Consider the following 17,675-nt stretch of genomic DNA (forward strand, 5'->3'; position numbering starts at 1 on the left):
TGTCTTTCCTGTTTGAGGGTTGACAAGAGATTAACTGCTTTTCTTTTAGCGTTTATGAGAAATATTACTGTGATGAGAATTCCAGATTGTCTGCATAATCAAATAACATTCAGCTCAGACATCCATACATACCCCACAAGACATACTACCAGGGATCTCTTCACAGTTCCCAAGTCCAAAGCGAATTCACACCAATGCATAGTATTATACAGAGCCATGATCGCATGGAACTCCCATCTCCAATTACTCAAGCAAACAGCAAAATGACCTTCAAATGTTTTATAAAACAACATCTCACGGCAAAATAGGGACTGTAAAATGACACACACACACACACACACACACACACACACACACACACACACACACACACACACACACACACACACACACACACACACACACACACACACACACACACACACACACACACACACACACACACACACACACACACACACACTATCACACTCTCACACACAGAGGACATTACACACTCACACACACTCACACTCTAACAAACATAATAACACACTCTATCATTTTCTCACACACACATAATATGCACTTGCATTCACACCCACTCACATACAATCATCATATATGCTGCTGCTACTCCGTTTATCATATACCCTTATTCATGCATTTTCTACCTTTATCACTCCAGTATCCCTGCACATTGTAAATATGCTACTGGAACTGACTGACCCTGTTATAATATGCTTTCTTACTTTCACTTGTTTTTCTCATTTTAGTTTTTGTGCTACACTATGTTATATGTAGTATTACATTGACATTGATTATTGCATTATTTGGTTTACAGCTTGCAAGAAAGGCATTTCACTGTACTTGTGCACGTGACATTAAAACTTGAAGAAATCTAAACACACATTACTCTTTAGTTGTTTTGTTTGTATATAGAGTACTGGTCAAAAGTTTGGACACACCTACTCATTCAAGGGTTTTTCTTTATTTTTACTATTTTCCACGTTGTAGAATAATAGTGAAGACATCAAACTATTAAATAACACATATGGAATCATGTAGTAACCATTTGCCTTGATGACAGCTTTGCACACTCTTGCCTTACCCGCAACCAGCTTCATGCTGTAGTCACCTGGAATGAATTTCAATTAACAGGTGTGTCTTGGTAGGATAAAATGTAAGCTTCCCCAAATTGAAACTCACGAGCTGCCTATGGTCTTCACTATAACACCCATAAAAAGTGTTTGCTCCCATGGATGCTGCTGAGGGGAGGACAGCAAATGGAATGGAGCCAATGGAATGGCATCAAACACATGGAAGCCATTTATTTGACACCATTCCATCTATTCCGCTCAGGGCCATTACCATGAGGCCGTCCTCCCCAATTAAGGTGCCACCATCCTCCTGTGGCATGCAAACATAAGAGGTCCCATGAAAAAAACGTGCTGCCTATGAAAATCAAAGGCCAATCCAAGTGATTTGTTCTGGCGCCTGCCAAAGACATGACTCAAACAAGAACCAATTTGCCATTCATACAGTACAAATGAATGTCATATTTGAGGCTCTCTCTCACTAGATTGTAGCCTACAATATACACACATGATTTCAGTTTGTGAGTGATATGGGGATTGGAGATATGTTTATTTCAACATTATAAAGCAAAACTTTTATAAACAATGGCAACCCTGTCATGTTGATCTGAGCCTTGCTGTTGGAAAACCACATTAGTGTCTGATTTTCGGATGTTGCAGTTTCACCTCCCCGACTAAACTCCTCAACTTTCCTCTACGGTCGGTTGCTTTAGCCTTACCACTCTAACGCGCCCAGACCCTTCTCCATTGAATATTTTTGCAACGCCCTCTTCCGCCAGCCTTCCTATCACTGGTCAGATTGCGCGCACATGGTCTTTCACATTGCTCTCTTCCGCGTCAACATGGCGGCATCCATCGTATCCCAGATTGTAGCGAGAGGACTACGTGGAGCAAGCGCCAAGCACTTGTTTCTTGACAAATTCAAGGTACCGACATCATTTATAAATGTTCACAATATGCTTCTGATGTTATAATGGCTGGTTCCAGTGTAGTGCATTCGCTGTCATTGTCACCGACAGGTCTCGAGCTTGCCAGCCTGGCTGCTGTAGCCAGAAACAAACGGCTCAAAGTTGAGAAACAGCTCGCTGATGAGCGTGTGCAGTCCATTATCTTACCAACGGTGATGACATTTCATAAAACACCATTTCAAAAGAAGACAACTATTATTCGAACACGACATCAGCACTGGCATATTTGATTTCCATCACAACATCTGCATGCGTTTTTGTCTTAACTGTCCTTGTGTAGTGCAATGTTAGAGCCACTAGATAAAGTACCTTTATCCAATCAGCTTGGTAATGTTTTAAATGCCGTTTTGAATAGATACTATATATTGTGTCATTGTTCTGGATCGCTATTGGTGCAATGGTAAAACTGTAGTGCTGAATTGATTATTAAGTGTCATTGACAACAGAATAGCTGCTAAATATTTAGGTATATTTGTGTGGAAACATTTTGAGCTAGTTGTTTTGCCAGGCTGATCATGTAAAAACAATGTCATGAAGGTGCGTCGTGTATATAACTAAAATCTGATATTGATTGACCTCTGTTTTTCCCGTGGTAATTCACTATGCAACCTTTGACCCTAATTGACTGACTAAAATGCCTACATAAGTGTTTAATAGTAAAGTCAGCTTTCAAGATGTGGTAATAGTTCAAAGGTCAGTGCTATTTGCACTTTAAACTTTATAATTAATGTAGATAAAGTTTTAATGTTGCTAAATAGATTCTATGGTTTTGCACTTTGTGCATCATGGCAGATGTTTTGGGGTTTGCACAGTTGTGGCAGTTTGTCAGTGACACCTGGGGATAAAGATTAACTTGGGAGTGGATGTGGCTGGATGTCTTTGTTTACTGTATCCAAACCTCCATGAAATATACTGACACAATTAGAGGAGCTTATGTCCTCTGTACTACAGCAGTATTATGTAGTTGTGAAGAACACGTTTTTGAAAGAAGCATGAGCGATTCCTCACGAAACACAGACAAAAATAGATTTTCATGCTGGATGGTTGACATATTTGACATTTGTATCTAAAAGCATAATTGAGAAATAATTCATAAAAGTTAGCATATTTATTACATTTTTGGTCTGACCAGGACTCCATTAAAACTCCAGTGTTTCATCTGTAGGTGCTACAAAGAAAACATTGGTGTCATGAATCTTTACCGCTTGCTCTAATATAAGTCATATTTTGATTTGAATAACTTTTTTTAATTTATTTTTACATTAATTAAAGCTAGACATTGCCACGAGCAGCACCGGAGATATTAAGATGAGTGAGATGCAACACTTCACAGCCACACACACACAGTATCTGCGCATGTGCACAGGCGTTTAACTGTTCAGTGTGGTAGCCAGGGCATCAAAACAGCAGAGATGTTGAGCCTCGTGCTTCAACGCTCTAAGTTGTTGCAGAAATTGACCCACTATGCTGTTTACTTCAAATCGCTGAGTAAACTATTTAATTCATGAATATTGAAAAATATAAACATGATTATTGAAAAAAAAAAAAAACTTTGTCTAATAAAAACCCTTTAACTGGCACACAAGTACATATCAGACATTTTGTTTGGGCTGAAACATTTGTATTTAGCTCTAATATAGGCCAAAAATAAATAAATAATTTGCATGACTTAAAATTGGATAACACATCTCAAACAGCCAGTTGAGTTGCCCAGTTAGGGTAAACTCATTTTGTATTGAAATTTGCAAAGACTTTTTAAATAATAATAAAATGTATACATTTTAATTAACATTGTCTGCTTCCTTTATAATTGAAGACGGGCATAGGTAAATAAGGACTGATATCAAATATGAATAAAATGATACAGTTGTGTATTAATATGTAAATTAACGTGTTTACTGTTTATATGCTCATAATTATGGCTGACCCCAATTAGTCGACTGGTCGATTGTTTGGTTGATAGGCTGTTGGTCAAGCAATAGCAAATATATATATATATATATATATATATATATATATATATATACACACAGTGCATTCGTGAAAGTATTCAGACCTCTTTACCTTTTCCACGTGTTGTTACGTTACAGCCTCATTCTGAAATGTATTAAATTGTTTTTTCCCCTCATCCATCTACACACAATACCCCACAATGACAAAGCAAAAACTGTTTAGATTTTTTTGCAATTGTATAATTTAAAAAATAATCACATTTAAATAAGTATTCAGACCCATTACTCAGCACTTTGTAAAAAACACCTTTTGGAAGTGATTACAGCCTTGAGTCTTCTTGGGTATGACACTACAAACTTGGCACACCTGTATTTGGGGAGTTTCTCCCAATCTCTGCAGATTCTCTAAAGCTCTGTCTGGTTGGATAGGCAGCGTCGCTGCACAGTTATTTTCAGGTCTCCAGAGTTGCTCGATAGGGTTCAGTCCGGGCTCTGGCTGGGCCACTCAAGGACATTCAGAGACTTGTCCCGAAACTATTCCTGCATTGTTTTGGTTGTGTGCTTTGGGTCGTTGTCCTGAAGGTGAATCTTCGCCCCATTCTGAGGTCCTGAACGTTTTCATCAATGATCTCAATGTACTTTGCTCTGTTCATCTTTGCATCGATCCTGACTAGTCTCCCAGTCCCTGCTGCTGAAAAGACATCAACACAGCATGATGTTGCCGCCGCCATGCTTCACCGTAGGAATGGTGCCAGGTTTCCTCCTGACGTGACTCTTGGCATTCAGGCCAAAGCGTTCAATCTTGTTTCTGAGAGTCCTTTAGGTTCCTTTTGGCAAACTTCAAGAGGGCTGTCGTGCCTTTTACTGAGGAGTGGCTTCCATCTGGCCAGTCTACCATAAAAGCCTGCTTGGTGGAGTGCTGCAGCAATGGTTGTCCTTCTGGAAGGTTCTTCCATCTCCACAGAGGAACTTGAGAAGACACATGCACATTTGTGGCCTGCTGGAGGTCATTTTGCAGGGCTCTGGCAGTGCTCCTCCTTGCACAAAGGCGGAGGTAGCGGTCCTGCTGCTGGGTTGTTGCCCTCCTACGGCCTCCTCCACGTCTCCTGATGTACTGGCCTGTCTCCTGGTAGCGCCTCCATGCTCTGGACACTACGCTGACAGACACAGCAAACCTTCTTGCCACAGCTCGCATTGATGTGCCATCCTGGATGAGCTGCACTACCTGAGCCACTTGTGTGGGTTGTAGACTCCGTCTCATGCTATCACTAGAGTGAGAGCACCGCCAGCATTCAAAAGTGACCAAAACATCAGCCAGGAAGCATAGGAACTGAGAAGTGGTCTGTGGTCACCACCTGCAGAATCACTCCTTTATTGGGGGTGTCTTGCTAATTGCCTATAATTTCCACCTTTTGTCTATACCATTTGCACAACAGCATGTGCAATTTATTGTCAATCAGTGTTGCTTCCTAAGTGGACAGTTTGATTTCACAGAAGTGTGATCGACTTGGAGTTACATTGTGTTGTTTAAGTGTTCCCTTTATTTTTTTGAGCAGTGTATTATCTACCTGAAGCCCTGGACGCAGTTACTGTATAACTCTCCCTCCCACGACTAGGCTAACACGAGCAGCACTCTTAGCAAGCGCAGAAGACCATCCCCCTACACACACATGGGTACTTGCTTTGAAAATCTAGTTTGGTATTCTGTGTATAGTGCTAAGTAAGCATATATTTTCATCTAGTTGGTATAATGAGACAGTCCCTAGCTACTACAGCTATCTGGAAGAAGGCTTCGGATAATGAAAAAGCACACACTGCCAAGTTGTATTACATTGCACATCTTTATATTGAAAAAAACTTTCAATTTTGAAAATTATGCTAGTAACTAGAGTTTCCAGTGTGCATGTGATAAAGGAAGTAACTAGATTCAATTGGATAGCATTAGATGATATATTGTAGTATTTTCTCTTGCCCTTGTATTACTGAGATATCAAGACACAGGCTGTGTTGTTGAGCTCAGCAAATCTTCCTCCAGATTCTAGCCTAGATGGGTGTTAATAACTTTCCTCAGCTTCAGGGGTTAAAGCACCCCCATCTCCCCTCCTTCCATTCAGCCTCTCCTTGTGTTCACACTTCATCTACATGCGAGCCTCAGCGTAATCTGCAGGGCCTGGATGTCTGCCAGCACTCCAAACAATTCATCTTTTTACTCAGTGACAGCACACGCTCTTCTACTCCAGTGGTAAACTTATGCAGAACTTCTAATCTACTTTTTCTGGCTGCAGCACCTGGTTTTGATAGCCTCTCTCTCTTATGGGCCCGCTGCCGTTGTGATAAGAGTAACGATCCAGGAGGCTGTTGTCTGTGGCACAGTATCAGAGCCCGTTCAAGATGACTGACTGACTGGCAGGTAGAGTCACAATGGTGTCTCATTGGCTGTGACAGTCATCTGCTCCACAGGGAATTCAATTTCCAATGATTTGTCAATAACAATGCGCAGGAGATCACAATATTTCAGATGGTTGCAGGATGGTGTATGTGGGGGAGAGAAAGTTATGGGTGTTTTTTCTCCTCATAAATCAATCTCCTAAATTATTTTCTGCACAGCGAGATAATCCTCTGGCTGTTTTATTTTTATTTTATTTTTACTGTTGCCGCGCTGTGCTGAATTTGTGAACATTTGCAAATGTTTTAAGGTGTCGCAGCTCTGGCCCCGTAGTACTAACCAGCCTGGGCCCAACTCAGCGTTGTGTGTGGGATACTGGAGCGAAAGAGGCGCTCAATGAGACTGTCCTGAATATTTTAGCGAGGGGGTGGGGGCTGCGACGACTCTGGTTGCTGGAACTTCAAAAGCCAGGCGGTTTTCCCATCTGTCTACAGCAAGAGCACATTTACATTTCCTTCCCATGGGGGATACAGTAGACCAAGTTAGCTATAACTGGATTTGAATATCATTTTGCCAAGGTTAATAGCCATTTCTGTAGCTCATAAGAGGTGTTTAGGCTTTTTCAATAATTTAGAAGGGCTGCGATCATTCTGAATTTGGCAGCCTCCAAAGCAAGAACGTAATGAATGAATGCACTCATACCCATCCAGTCAATTCATTTCTTCTTTACTGATGATAATTAGGTTGATAGATCCTGGGAAACAGCAGCAGTTGAAATGGAAGGATAAAGAGCAATATTGTAAAAATAAAATAAAATCAGGATATTTGCTACTGTAGGGCATTGGCCTTCACTAGGCCTATATGTATTCCTCTTGCAACAATGGTAAAGTGTTCACACTTCCGTAGCTCCCACGTCCTGCACAAGTCATCCCAGTATGAGAGGAGTGTGCTTTGACAGACTGAGCATCCACACATCTTTCCTCAGTCTTATCTTCCCTCATGACCTGACACCTGCAATTACGTCTCTCTATGATGCCTCTTATTAACTATGCTAATTGCTAAACATCCTATCTGGAGACCCAGAGTCTTGAGTTTGTTCTCCTGCTAAGCCTGTCTGCAGCAGATTAGGCCCTCCTGTTCCTCACGTTGCCGATTGATGCAAATCTCCGTGATCTAAATCCTGTAGCTATGCTCCACTACTCCTGCCTCACCTTTGTTCCCCCTCTCTACCACAACACTGCTCCCATCCCAAACAGGCAGACGTTATTGTTCACGCCTTCCACCATGGCCTAATGGAGCCTCCTCCAGATCTCCTCAAATTCCTTTTCATGTCCGGGACATGACCTTGGCTTACACAGGCCAAGGACTTCCACTACATGTCTTTAGAATGGCAAGGACGAGATCAACTGAGATAGGACAGTGGTTATTAGTGATGGGGGGGGGGGGGGGGGGGGAGTAGTTGCATATCGGGATATTATTTTTGACATATCGTATAGTTTTGGTAATATTATTTCTGCACCTGCACCAAAACTCCAGTATTTTTCCTTCATAGCTTGTTCTCCATATTTTTTAAATAGGGAGCCAATTAGTTTTCAGCACTTTTATTTCCATGACTGATCAAAACAACATGTTTTCTCATTGCTTTCTCGTGTCCATCTGCTGCAGACATATCGTGAGCAATGTGTTTGGAACATCGAATCTCAATAAAATCACAGTATTGTATCGCAATACACATAGAATCGCAATATATATATTGTATCGACACCTAAGTATCGTGATAATATTGTGTTGTGAGCTCCCTGGAAATTCCCAGCCCTATTGAGGATGTTGTAGAAGAAACAAGGAAGTAACTACAGTACAGAGAGAGTAAGAGGTTCTGTTGAGTCCATTCCGTTCAAACAGCTTTTGACTATTATTTTATTTAACCTTTATTTAAACAGGGAAAACCCATTGAGACCCAGAGTCTATTTTTCAAGGGAGAACTGGCCAAGAAGGCAGCAACAATCAGTATATTACATAGTTAAAACATACAACAATCCAGCCTAAATAAAATCATTTACACTCCTCTGTAAGAGTCTCCCATCAATATTTGAAATTATATCAGTGGCACTAACATATCTAGATGAAGCATGGATTGTAGATTATTCCATGCGTCTGGTGCACAAGAAGAGAAGGCAGTCTTGCCTAACACTGAATATCCTGGGGACTTTAAGTAGCAACCACCTAGCAGACCGGGTATGGTAACTGCTGGTGGTGAAGGAGACCAGACTACAGAGGTAAATAGGGAGTTTACCCAAAAGGGCTTTGTAGATAAACACATACATTTGTATCTTTCTGCTCACAAAGTGAGGTCCAACCTACCATTTGGTACAATGTGCAATGACAGGAAAACTGTGGGTGTTCTGTCATCAACATTTAATTAGTCCATTAATTTGAAGGGACTATACGTTCGTTTTTTCCGAATAAATGCTGATCTGAATTAAGCTACTAGGCCTAATGCTTCATCGTGCGTGATATTACTACATGGTTGGTTTATATGTGAGGATTTACAGATGATTCACATTGGCCTGTTTACGCTGCCTTTCTGCCCCTTATTTCAGGGTCGCCTCCATCACTGCTAACTAGTATGCAGTGGCTGTCTAATTACAGTACAGCCCATCTTTATGAGTCAGAACTAATAGCAAACTACCTCATTAGCTGGAAAACATTTAACTGCAATCAGGACAAGCAATGATTTTTATAACAATTCAAAGTGCAGTGTCTATCCACATTCCAGGTTCTGGTCTTGTAAGTGAATCAGGATTCCAAACCCCTTTAAACTCAACCGGATGGTTCGCTAAACAGAGGCAAAGGGCATGAGTTCAAAACCAGAATAGGAACAAATCAATTAGGTACAATTGGCAAACTTGCAATTTGTTAATTTCTTAAGCATTTGATAAAGCCCCTTAAGGAGCATTCTGGTTAATTAACTGGGAGGCCATCCATTGGTGCTAATTAGCCAGAGTCATTTCAAAGGGTTAGGGCCTGGACATGACTACTAATGAGAATTTTAACCCCAGGAGACATCGAGGGACGCCACTGTATTAGAAAAGATTCAGAACTGTCGACACATCCTCTAGAAGCTGTCTGGCTGGCTCTATCAAATTCAGAGCACAGAGGGAATAAACACATGCATATATTGGATCACTTTTGTGGTGTTTAACAAAGACATAAAAACAACAAGAGTGTGCACTTTTCTTGTGAAGCTTGTAGGCCTACATGCATTCGGAAGTATTCAAACCCCTTGACTTTTTCCACATTTTGTTACGTTACAGCCTTATCCTAAAATGGATTTAGAATAAAAATGTTCATCAAATTACACACAATACCCAATAATGATTTTTGCAAATTTATATCTAAAAAAATTGTTTTATTTTACTGTTTTATTTGAGTATTCAGACCCTTTGCTATGAGACTTGAAATTGAGCTCAGGTGCATCCTGTTTCCATTGATCATCCTTGATGTTTCTTCAACTTGATTGGAGTCCACATGTGGGAAATTCAATTGATTCGACATTATTTGGAAAGGCGATGTCTATGTAAGGTCCTACACTTAACAGTGCATGTCAGAGCAAAAACCAAGCCATGAGGCCGAAGGAATTGTCAATAGCTCTCTGAGACATGATTGATTTATGTCGAGGCACAGATCTGGGGAAGGTTACCAAAACATTTCTGCAGCATTGAAGGTCCCCAAGGTCAGCATTGAAGGTCCCCAACACAGTGGCCTCCATCATTCTTAAATGGAAGAAGTTTGGAACCAGAAAGACTTCATAGAGCTGGCCACCTGGCCAAACCGAGGCATCAGAGAAGGGCCTTGGACAATGAGGTTTCCAAGAACCTGATGGCCACTCTGACAGAGCTCCAGAGTTCCTCTGTGGAGATGGCAGAACCTTCCAGAAGGACAACAATCTCTGCAGCACTTCACCAATCAGGCCTTTATGGTACAGTGGCCAGACGGAAGCCACTCCTCAGTAAAAGGCAAATGACAGTCTGCTTAGAGTTTTTCAGTGGCAGGGACTGGGAGGTTTAGTCCGGGTCGAGGGAAAGATGAACGGAGCAAAGTACAGAGAGATCCTTGATGAAAACCTGTTCCAGAGCACTCAGGACAGAGTGGGGCAGAGGTTCACCTTCCAGCAGGACAACAACCCTAAGCACACAGCCAAGACAACGTAGCAGTGGCTTTGGGACAAGTCTCTGAATACCTTGAGTGGCCCAGCCAGAGCCCGGACTTGAACCCGACCGAACATCTCTGGAGAGACCTGCAAGTAGCTGTGCAGCGACTCTTCCCATCCAACCTGGCAGAGCTTGAGGATATGCTAAGAAGGCGAGAAACTCCCCAAATACAGGTGTGCAAAGCTCATAGCATCATACCCAGGAAGACTCAAGGCTGTAATCGCTGCCAAAGGTGCTAAAACAAAGTACAGAGTAATGGGTCTGAATACTTATGTAAATGTGATATTTTATTTTTAATTACATTTGCAAAATGTTCTAATCTTTTTGCTTTGTTATTATGGAGTATTGTGTGTAGATTTCTGGAAAAAAACGATTTAATACATTTTAGAATAAGGCTGTAACAATGTGACTCGATTCAGGAAACTAGGCGTATGTCGCAGTCACGACTTCACAGGAGAGCCGTTTGAATGTAATAAATATATTTTTATCAACATTTTTTTTTTTTTGTTGGCAGAAATGCCTTCTCGAATATGTGAGCTTTCATGTGCCTTAATAAGAAACTATTATGCCATCTGTAAATATGAATAAAGTTGTTAAATTACGAGCCTAGTTGGTTTAGCCAAATAAAAAGTTGGAAGCCTTAACACTAGCCATGATTGGCTGAGATGATGAGTGGACTGGACATGCTGAGAGATGAGTTTCAGTGGTCTGCGGTGTAGCATCTTGTGTCTATAAAATGAGCTGCTCGTTATGCGTAGATAATCCTTTCTACTGCAGTTTTTTCGAAAGATATAACATTAGCCATGGAGAACTGCAAATATGTTGTTGCTGCTCTCAACATTGCTGCCCTGAATTTATCAGGCGCTATCGACAAAGGTCAGTGGGGAAAAAGTTGTGATGGACTTCATTCTGGAGGATGACTCTCTGACTCTGAAAATGAATTAGACGACGAGGAAATCCCTGATTTTGGGTAAAAACATTTTCATTGAAGACATTGTAGAGTCTTCTGATGACAGTGATGGGGAAGAAACGTCAATCAACAGTGATGTTGTCACGGAAGAAGTTTTGAAATCAGTGGAACACAACGGGTCAAACAAGTTGTGCAAACTAAACAGAAATGACACATGACATCTTATTTAATAAAAGTGGTTGCAGTCTGCCGTGACGCTTTCATCCATGTATACGTGTAAGAATCTAGCTACACTTTCAGATATTTTACGTTTCTAATTTAGTCAAAGTTGTTTTCATTACAAGTTAAAGCTTGCTGTTAGCTAGCCAGCTGGAGTTTGATGGCTGGTTTGCTATCTAACATTGAATTTATTTGGTTAACTTTAGCTAGCTATGAAATTCGGTTTGTATTGCTAGTAATGTTACTCCTCTGGATTGGGATTATAGTTAATTTTTTAGCTAGCTAACATTAACGTGACATGTCTAAACCAAAGACTCCAAGTTAAAGCTTGCTGTCTTAGTGATGTTTTCTCAGAATGCCATTTTGCATTGCTAGTTATAGCCTAATGTTAGTTAGCTAGCTAACATTGAACCGATTTGGTTAACTTAACTTTAGCTAGCTATGACAATCGGTTTGCATTGCTAGTTAATGCTTGCTGTTAGCTAGCCAGCTGACGTTAGATAGCTAGCTAACATTACGTGTCTGAATTTTTCTCAAATGCCATTTCACATCAATTCTATAATAATGCTAAAATATTTGTCTGGAGTTTCTTTCAGCATCAGTAGAACACGCCTGACTCTCCTCCACCAGTCATACAAGGAGAATGACCTAATAACTCCCATCAGAAAGAGAGATGGCCCAAGCAAGCAAGCAAAGGCAGAAGCGCAGACATCAACTACATGCACTATTTCTTCACCAACTACAGAGTTGGGTAACACGTGTGGACCTGAATTGTGATAACTGCAATGGCCAAAACCTTCCTCCCATAGATGGTCTGCCTCTACAAGCACCACCTGGACTGGACAGCTAAACAAACGTATCTTTTTTGAGAAGATCAGGGAGTTCTGCAACAAAGAGGCTATGGACATCACATGCCCTGCACCAAAGTCAAGGGCAGGACAGAAACAGGCTCTCTCTTAACACACGCCATAAATTGTAGCAGCAATGTTTTTTTATTTTTTATCCTGCTACTCAGCCACTTTGCCCCTGATTTTATGCATATAACTACCTCGTCTATCACTGATATCATTATTGATATTGTTCTTGTACATACAGTCGTGGCCAAAAGTTTTCAGAATGACAAATATTAATTTTCACAAAGTCTGCTGCCTCAGATTGCATGATGGCAATTTGCATATACTCCAGAATGTTATGAAGAGTTATCAGATGAATTGCAATTAATTGCAAAGTCCCTCTTTGCCATGCAAATGAACTGAATCACCAAAAAAACATTTCCAATGCATTTCAGCCCTGCCATAAAAGGACCAGCTGACATCATGTCAGTGATTCTCTTGTTAACCTGTCTAGGCTGAGGGTGCCGCTAGCGGCACTCCCCCCCCCCCCACCCCCACTGAAAAGGCAGAGCCGCGAAATTCAAAAAAAATATTTTTTTTAAATATTTAACTTTCACACATTAAAGTCCAATACAGCTAATGAAAGACACAGATCTTGTGAATCCAGCCAACATGTCCGATTTTTAAAATGTTTTACAGGGAAGACACAATATGTAAAGATGTAAATCTATTAGCTAAAAACACATTAGCATAATCCACCATCTTTTATTTGTCCACCAACACCAGTAGCTATCACTAATTCGGCTAAACTAAGATATTTATAGCCCCTAACCAAGAAAAAAACTCATCAGATGACAGTCTGATAACATATTTATGGTATGGGATAGGTTTTGTTAGAAAAATGTGCATATTTCAGGTAGATGGCATAGGTTACAATTGCACCCACCATCACAAATGGACTAGAATAACTACATAGAGCAACGTGTTTACCTACTTACTAATCATCAAACATTTCGTAAAAATACACAGCATACACTAATCGAAAGACACAGATCCTGTGAATACAGACAATATTTCAGATTTTCTAAGTGTCTTACAGCGAAAACACAATAAATCGTTATATTAGCATACCACATAGCACATAGCAGCCCAGCATTGATTCTAGCCAAAGTGAGCGATAACGTCAACATCGCCAAAATATATTAATTTTTTCACTAACCTTCTCAGAATTCTTCAGATGACACTCCTGTAACATCATATTACACAATCCATATAGAGTTTGATCGAAAATGTGCATATTTAGCCACCAAAATCATGGTTAGACAATGTGAAATGTAGCCCAGCTGGTGAGAAAATGTCCGTGCGCCATTTTAGACAGTGATCTACTCTTATACATAAATACTCATAAACGTGACTAAAAAATATAGGGTGGACAGGGATTGATAGACAATTTAATTCTCAATACAATCGCGGAATTACATTTTTTAAATTATCCTTACTTTTCAATACAGTTTGCGCCAAGCGAAGCTACGTCAAAAACATGGCGTCCTAAGCCACTAACATTTTTCGACAGAAACACGATTTATCATAATAAAAATGTCCTACTTTGAGCTGTTCTTCCATCAGTATCTTGGGCAAAGGATCCTTTCTTGGGTCTAATCGTCTTTTGGTGGAAAGCTGTCCTCTTGCCATGTGGAAATGCCAACTGCGTTCGGGATGAACTGGAAGCGTGCCCAGCAATTCACAGCGTTTCAGAAATAAATGTCCCAAAATCGCACTAAACAGATATAAATTGCTATAAAACGCTTTAAATTAACTACCTTATGATGTTTTTAACTCCTATAACGAGTAGAAACATGACCAGAGTAATATTACTCCCTCCACTAATGCTTGGAACAGGTGCGGGTCGGTGTCCTCCACGCGCATAACGCAGCAAGAAAAGAGTTCCTAGCTACAGGGTTTTTTAATTTGTAGTGCCTGTGAACGTGCAATCGACCCCATTCAAATCGTCATCACGTAAAGGCATCCAGGGGAAGACGTAAGCAGTGTCCGTATACTCATAGCAATAACTGTGGCCTTTTAACTGACTCCAGATCAGGGGCCAACATTTCTGAAATCTGACTCCATGTCAGGGAAATTGCTGTAGAATGGGTTCTGTTCCACTTAGAGACAAAATTTCAACTCCTATATAAACTATAGACTGTTTTCTATCCAATAATAATAATAATATGCATATTGTACGATCAAGAATTTTGTGGGAAGCCGTTTCAAAAATTACACGATTAGCATAAATAGTGACAACAGCGCCCCCAGCCTCAACAGGTTAACACAGGTGTGAGTTTTGACGAGCACAAGGCTGGAGATCACTCTGTCATGCTGATTGAGTTTGAATAACAGACTGGAAGCTTCAAAAGGAGGATGGTGCTTGGAATAATTGTTCTTCCTCTGTCAACCATGGTTACCTGGAGGGAAACGCATGCCATCATCATTGCTTTGCACAAAAAGGGCTTCACAGGCAAGGATATTGCTGCCAGTAAGATTGCACTGAAATCAACCATTTATCGGATCATCAAGAACTTCACGGAGAGCGGTTCAATTGTTGTGAAAAGGATTCAGGGTGCACAAGAAAGTCCAGCAAGCGCCAGGACCGTCTCCTAAAGTTGATTCAGCTGCGGGATCGGGGCACCACCAGTACAGAGCTTGCTCAGGAATGGCAGCAGGCAGGTGTGAGTGCATCTGCACGCACAGTGAGGTGAAGACTTTTGGAGGATGGCCTGGTGTCAAGAAGGGCAGTAAAGAAGCCACTTCTCTCCAGGAAAAACATCAGGGACAGACTGATATTCTGCAAAAGGTACATGGATTGGACTGCTGAGGACTGGGGTAAAGTAATTTTCTCTTATGAATCCCCTTTCCGATTGTTTGGGGCATCTGTAAACAGCTTTTCCGGAGAAGACAAAGTGAGCACTACCATCAGTCCTGTGTCATGCCAACAGTAAAGCATCCTGAGACCATTCATGTGTGGGGTTGCTTCTCAGCCAAGGGAGTGGGCTCACTCACAACTTTGCCTAAGAACATAGCAATGAATAAAAAATGGTATCAACATATCCTCCGAGAGCAACTTCTCCCAACCATCCAGGAACAGTTTGGTGACAAACAATGCCTTTTCCAGCATGATGAGCACCTTGCCATAAGGCAAAAGTGATAACTAAGTGGCTCGGGGAACAAAACATAAATATTTTGGGTCCATGGCCAGGAAACTCCCCAGACCTTATCCCATTGAGAACTTGTGGTCAACCCACAAACAAAACTCCACAAATTCTGACAAACTCCAAGCATTGATTATGCGAGAATGGGCTGCCATCAGTCAGGATGTGGCCCAGAAGTTAATTGACAACATGCCAGGGCGGATTGCAGAGGTCTTGAAAAAGAAGGGTCAACACCGCAAATATTGACTCTTTGCATCAACTTCATGTAATTGTCAATAAAAGCCTTTGACACTTATGAAATGCTTGTAATTATACACTGCTCAAAAAAATAAAGGGAACAATAAAATAACACATCCTAGATCTGAATGAATGAAATATTCTTATTAAATACTTTTTTCTTTACATAGTTGAGTATGCTTACAACAAAATCACACAAATGATCATTGGAAATCAAATTTATCAACCCATGGAGGTCTGGGTTTGGAGTCACACTCAACATTAAAGTGGAAAACCACACTACAGGCTGATCCAACTTTGATGTAATGTCCTTAAAACAAGTCAAAATGAGGCTCAGTAGTGTGTGTGGCCTTCACGTGCCTGTATGACCTCCCTACAACGCCTGGGCATGCTCCTGACGAGGTGGCGGGTGGTCTCCTGAGGGATCTCCTCCCAGACCTGGACTAAAGCATCTGCCAACTACTGGACAGTCTGTGATGCAACGTGGCGTTAGTGGATGGAGCGAGACATGATGTCCCAGATGTGCTCAATTGGATTCAGGTCTGGGGAACGGGCGTGTCAGTCCATAGCATCAATGCCTTCCTCTTGCAGGAACTGCTGACACACTCCAGCCACATGAGGTCTAGCATTGTCTTGCATTAGGAGGAACCCAGGGCCAACAGCACCAGCATATGGTCTCACAAGGGGTCTGAGGATCCCATCTCGGTACCTAATGTCAGTCAGGCTACCTCTGGCGAGCACATGGAGGGCTGTGTGGCCCCCCAAAGAAATGCCACCCCACACCATGACTGACCCACCGCCAAACCGGTCATGCTGGAAGATGTTGCAGGCAGCAGAACGTTCTCCACGGCGTCTCCAGACTCTGTCACGTCTGTCACATGTGCTCATGTGCTCAGTGTGAACCTGCTTTCATCTGTGAAGAGCACAGGGCGCGCCAGTGGCGAATTTGCCAATCTTGGTCTTCTCTGGCAAATGCCAAACGTCCTGCACGGTGTTGGGCTGTAAGCACAACCCCCACCTTTGGACGTCGGGCCCTCATACCACCCTCATGGAGTCTGTTTCTGACCGTTTGAGCAGACACATGCACATTTGTGGCCTGCTGGAGATCATTTTGCAGGGCTCTGGCAGTGCTCCACCTGCTCCTCCTTGCACAAAGGCGGAGGTAGCGGTCCTGCTGCTGGGTTGTTGCCCTCCTACGGCCTCCTCCACGTCTCCTGATGTACTGGCCTGTCTCCTGGTAGCGCCTCCATGCTCTGGACACTACGCTGACAGACACAGCAAACCTTCTTGCCACAGCTCGCATTGATGTGCCATCCTGGATGAGCTGCACTACCTGAGCCACTTGTGTGGGTTGTAGACTCCGTCCCATGCTACCACTAGAGTTAAAGCACCGCCAGCATTCAAAAGTGACCAAAACATCAGCCAGGAAGCATAGGAACTGAGAAGTGGTCTGTGGTCACCACCTGCAGAACCACTCCTTTATTGGGGGTGTCTTGCGCCTTTGCCTATAATTTCCACCTTTTGTCTTCCATTTGCACAACAGCATGTGCAATTTATTGTCAATCAGTGTTGCTTCCTAAGTGGACAGTTTGATTTCACAGAAGTGTGATTGACTTGGAGTTACATTGTGTTGTTTAAGTGTTCCCTTTATTTTTCTGAGCAGTGTACTTCAGTATT

General features: G+C 41.7%; 1 protein-coding gene across 2 annotated transcripts in view; it reads left to right on the top strand.

The window, feature by feature from the left end:
• The first annotated feature begins 1,872 nt into the window (after positions 1-1,872).
• Positions 1,873-17,675, top strand: part of LOC129815104 (succinate--CoA ligase [GDP-forming] subunit beta, mitochondrial-like) — a 150,392-nt gene continuing 134,589 nt past the window's right edge. Inside the window, exon 1 of one of the 2 annotated variants that reach the window (XM_055868474.1) lies at positions 1,873-2,002. In XM_055868474.1, the coding sequence (XP_055724449.1) occupies positions 1,886-2,002 (117 nt within the window). In that variant the 5' untranslated portion in view covers positions 1,873-1,885. The remainder of the gene's footprint in view (positions 2,003-17,675) is intronic. The other variant, XM_055868475.1, reaches the window with a different exon arrangement.

The sequence above is a fragment of the Salvelinus fontinalis genome, chromosome 18 (genome assembly GCF_029448725.1).
Source record: "Salvelinus fontinalis isolate EN_2023a chromosome 18, ASM2944872v1, whole genome shotgun sequence".
NCBI classification, from domain to species: domain Eukaryota; kingdom Metazoa; phylum Chordata; class Actinopteri; order Salmoniformes; family Salmonidae; genus Salvelinus; species Salvelinus fontinalis.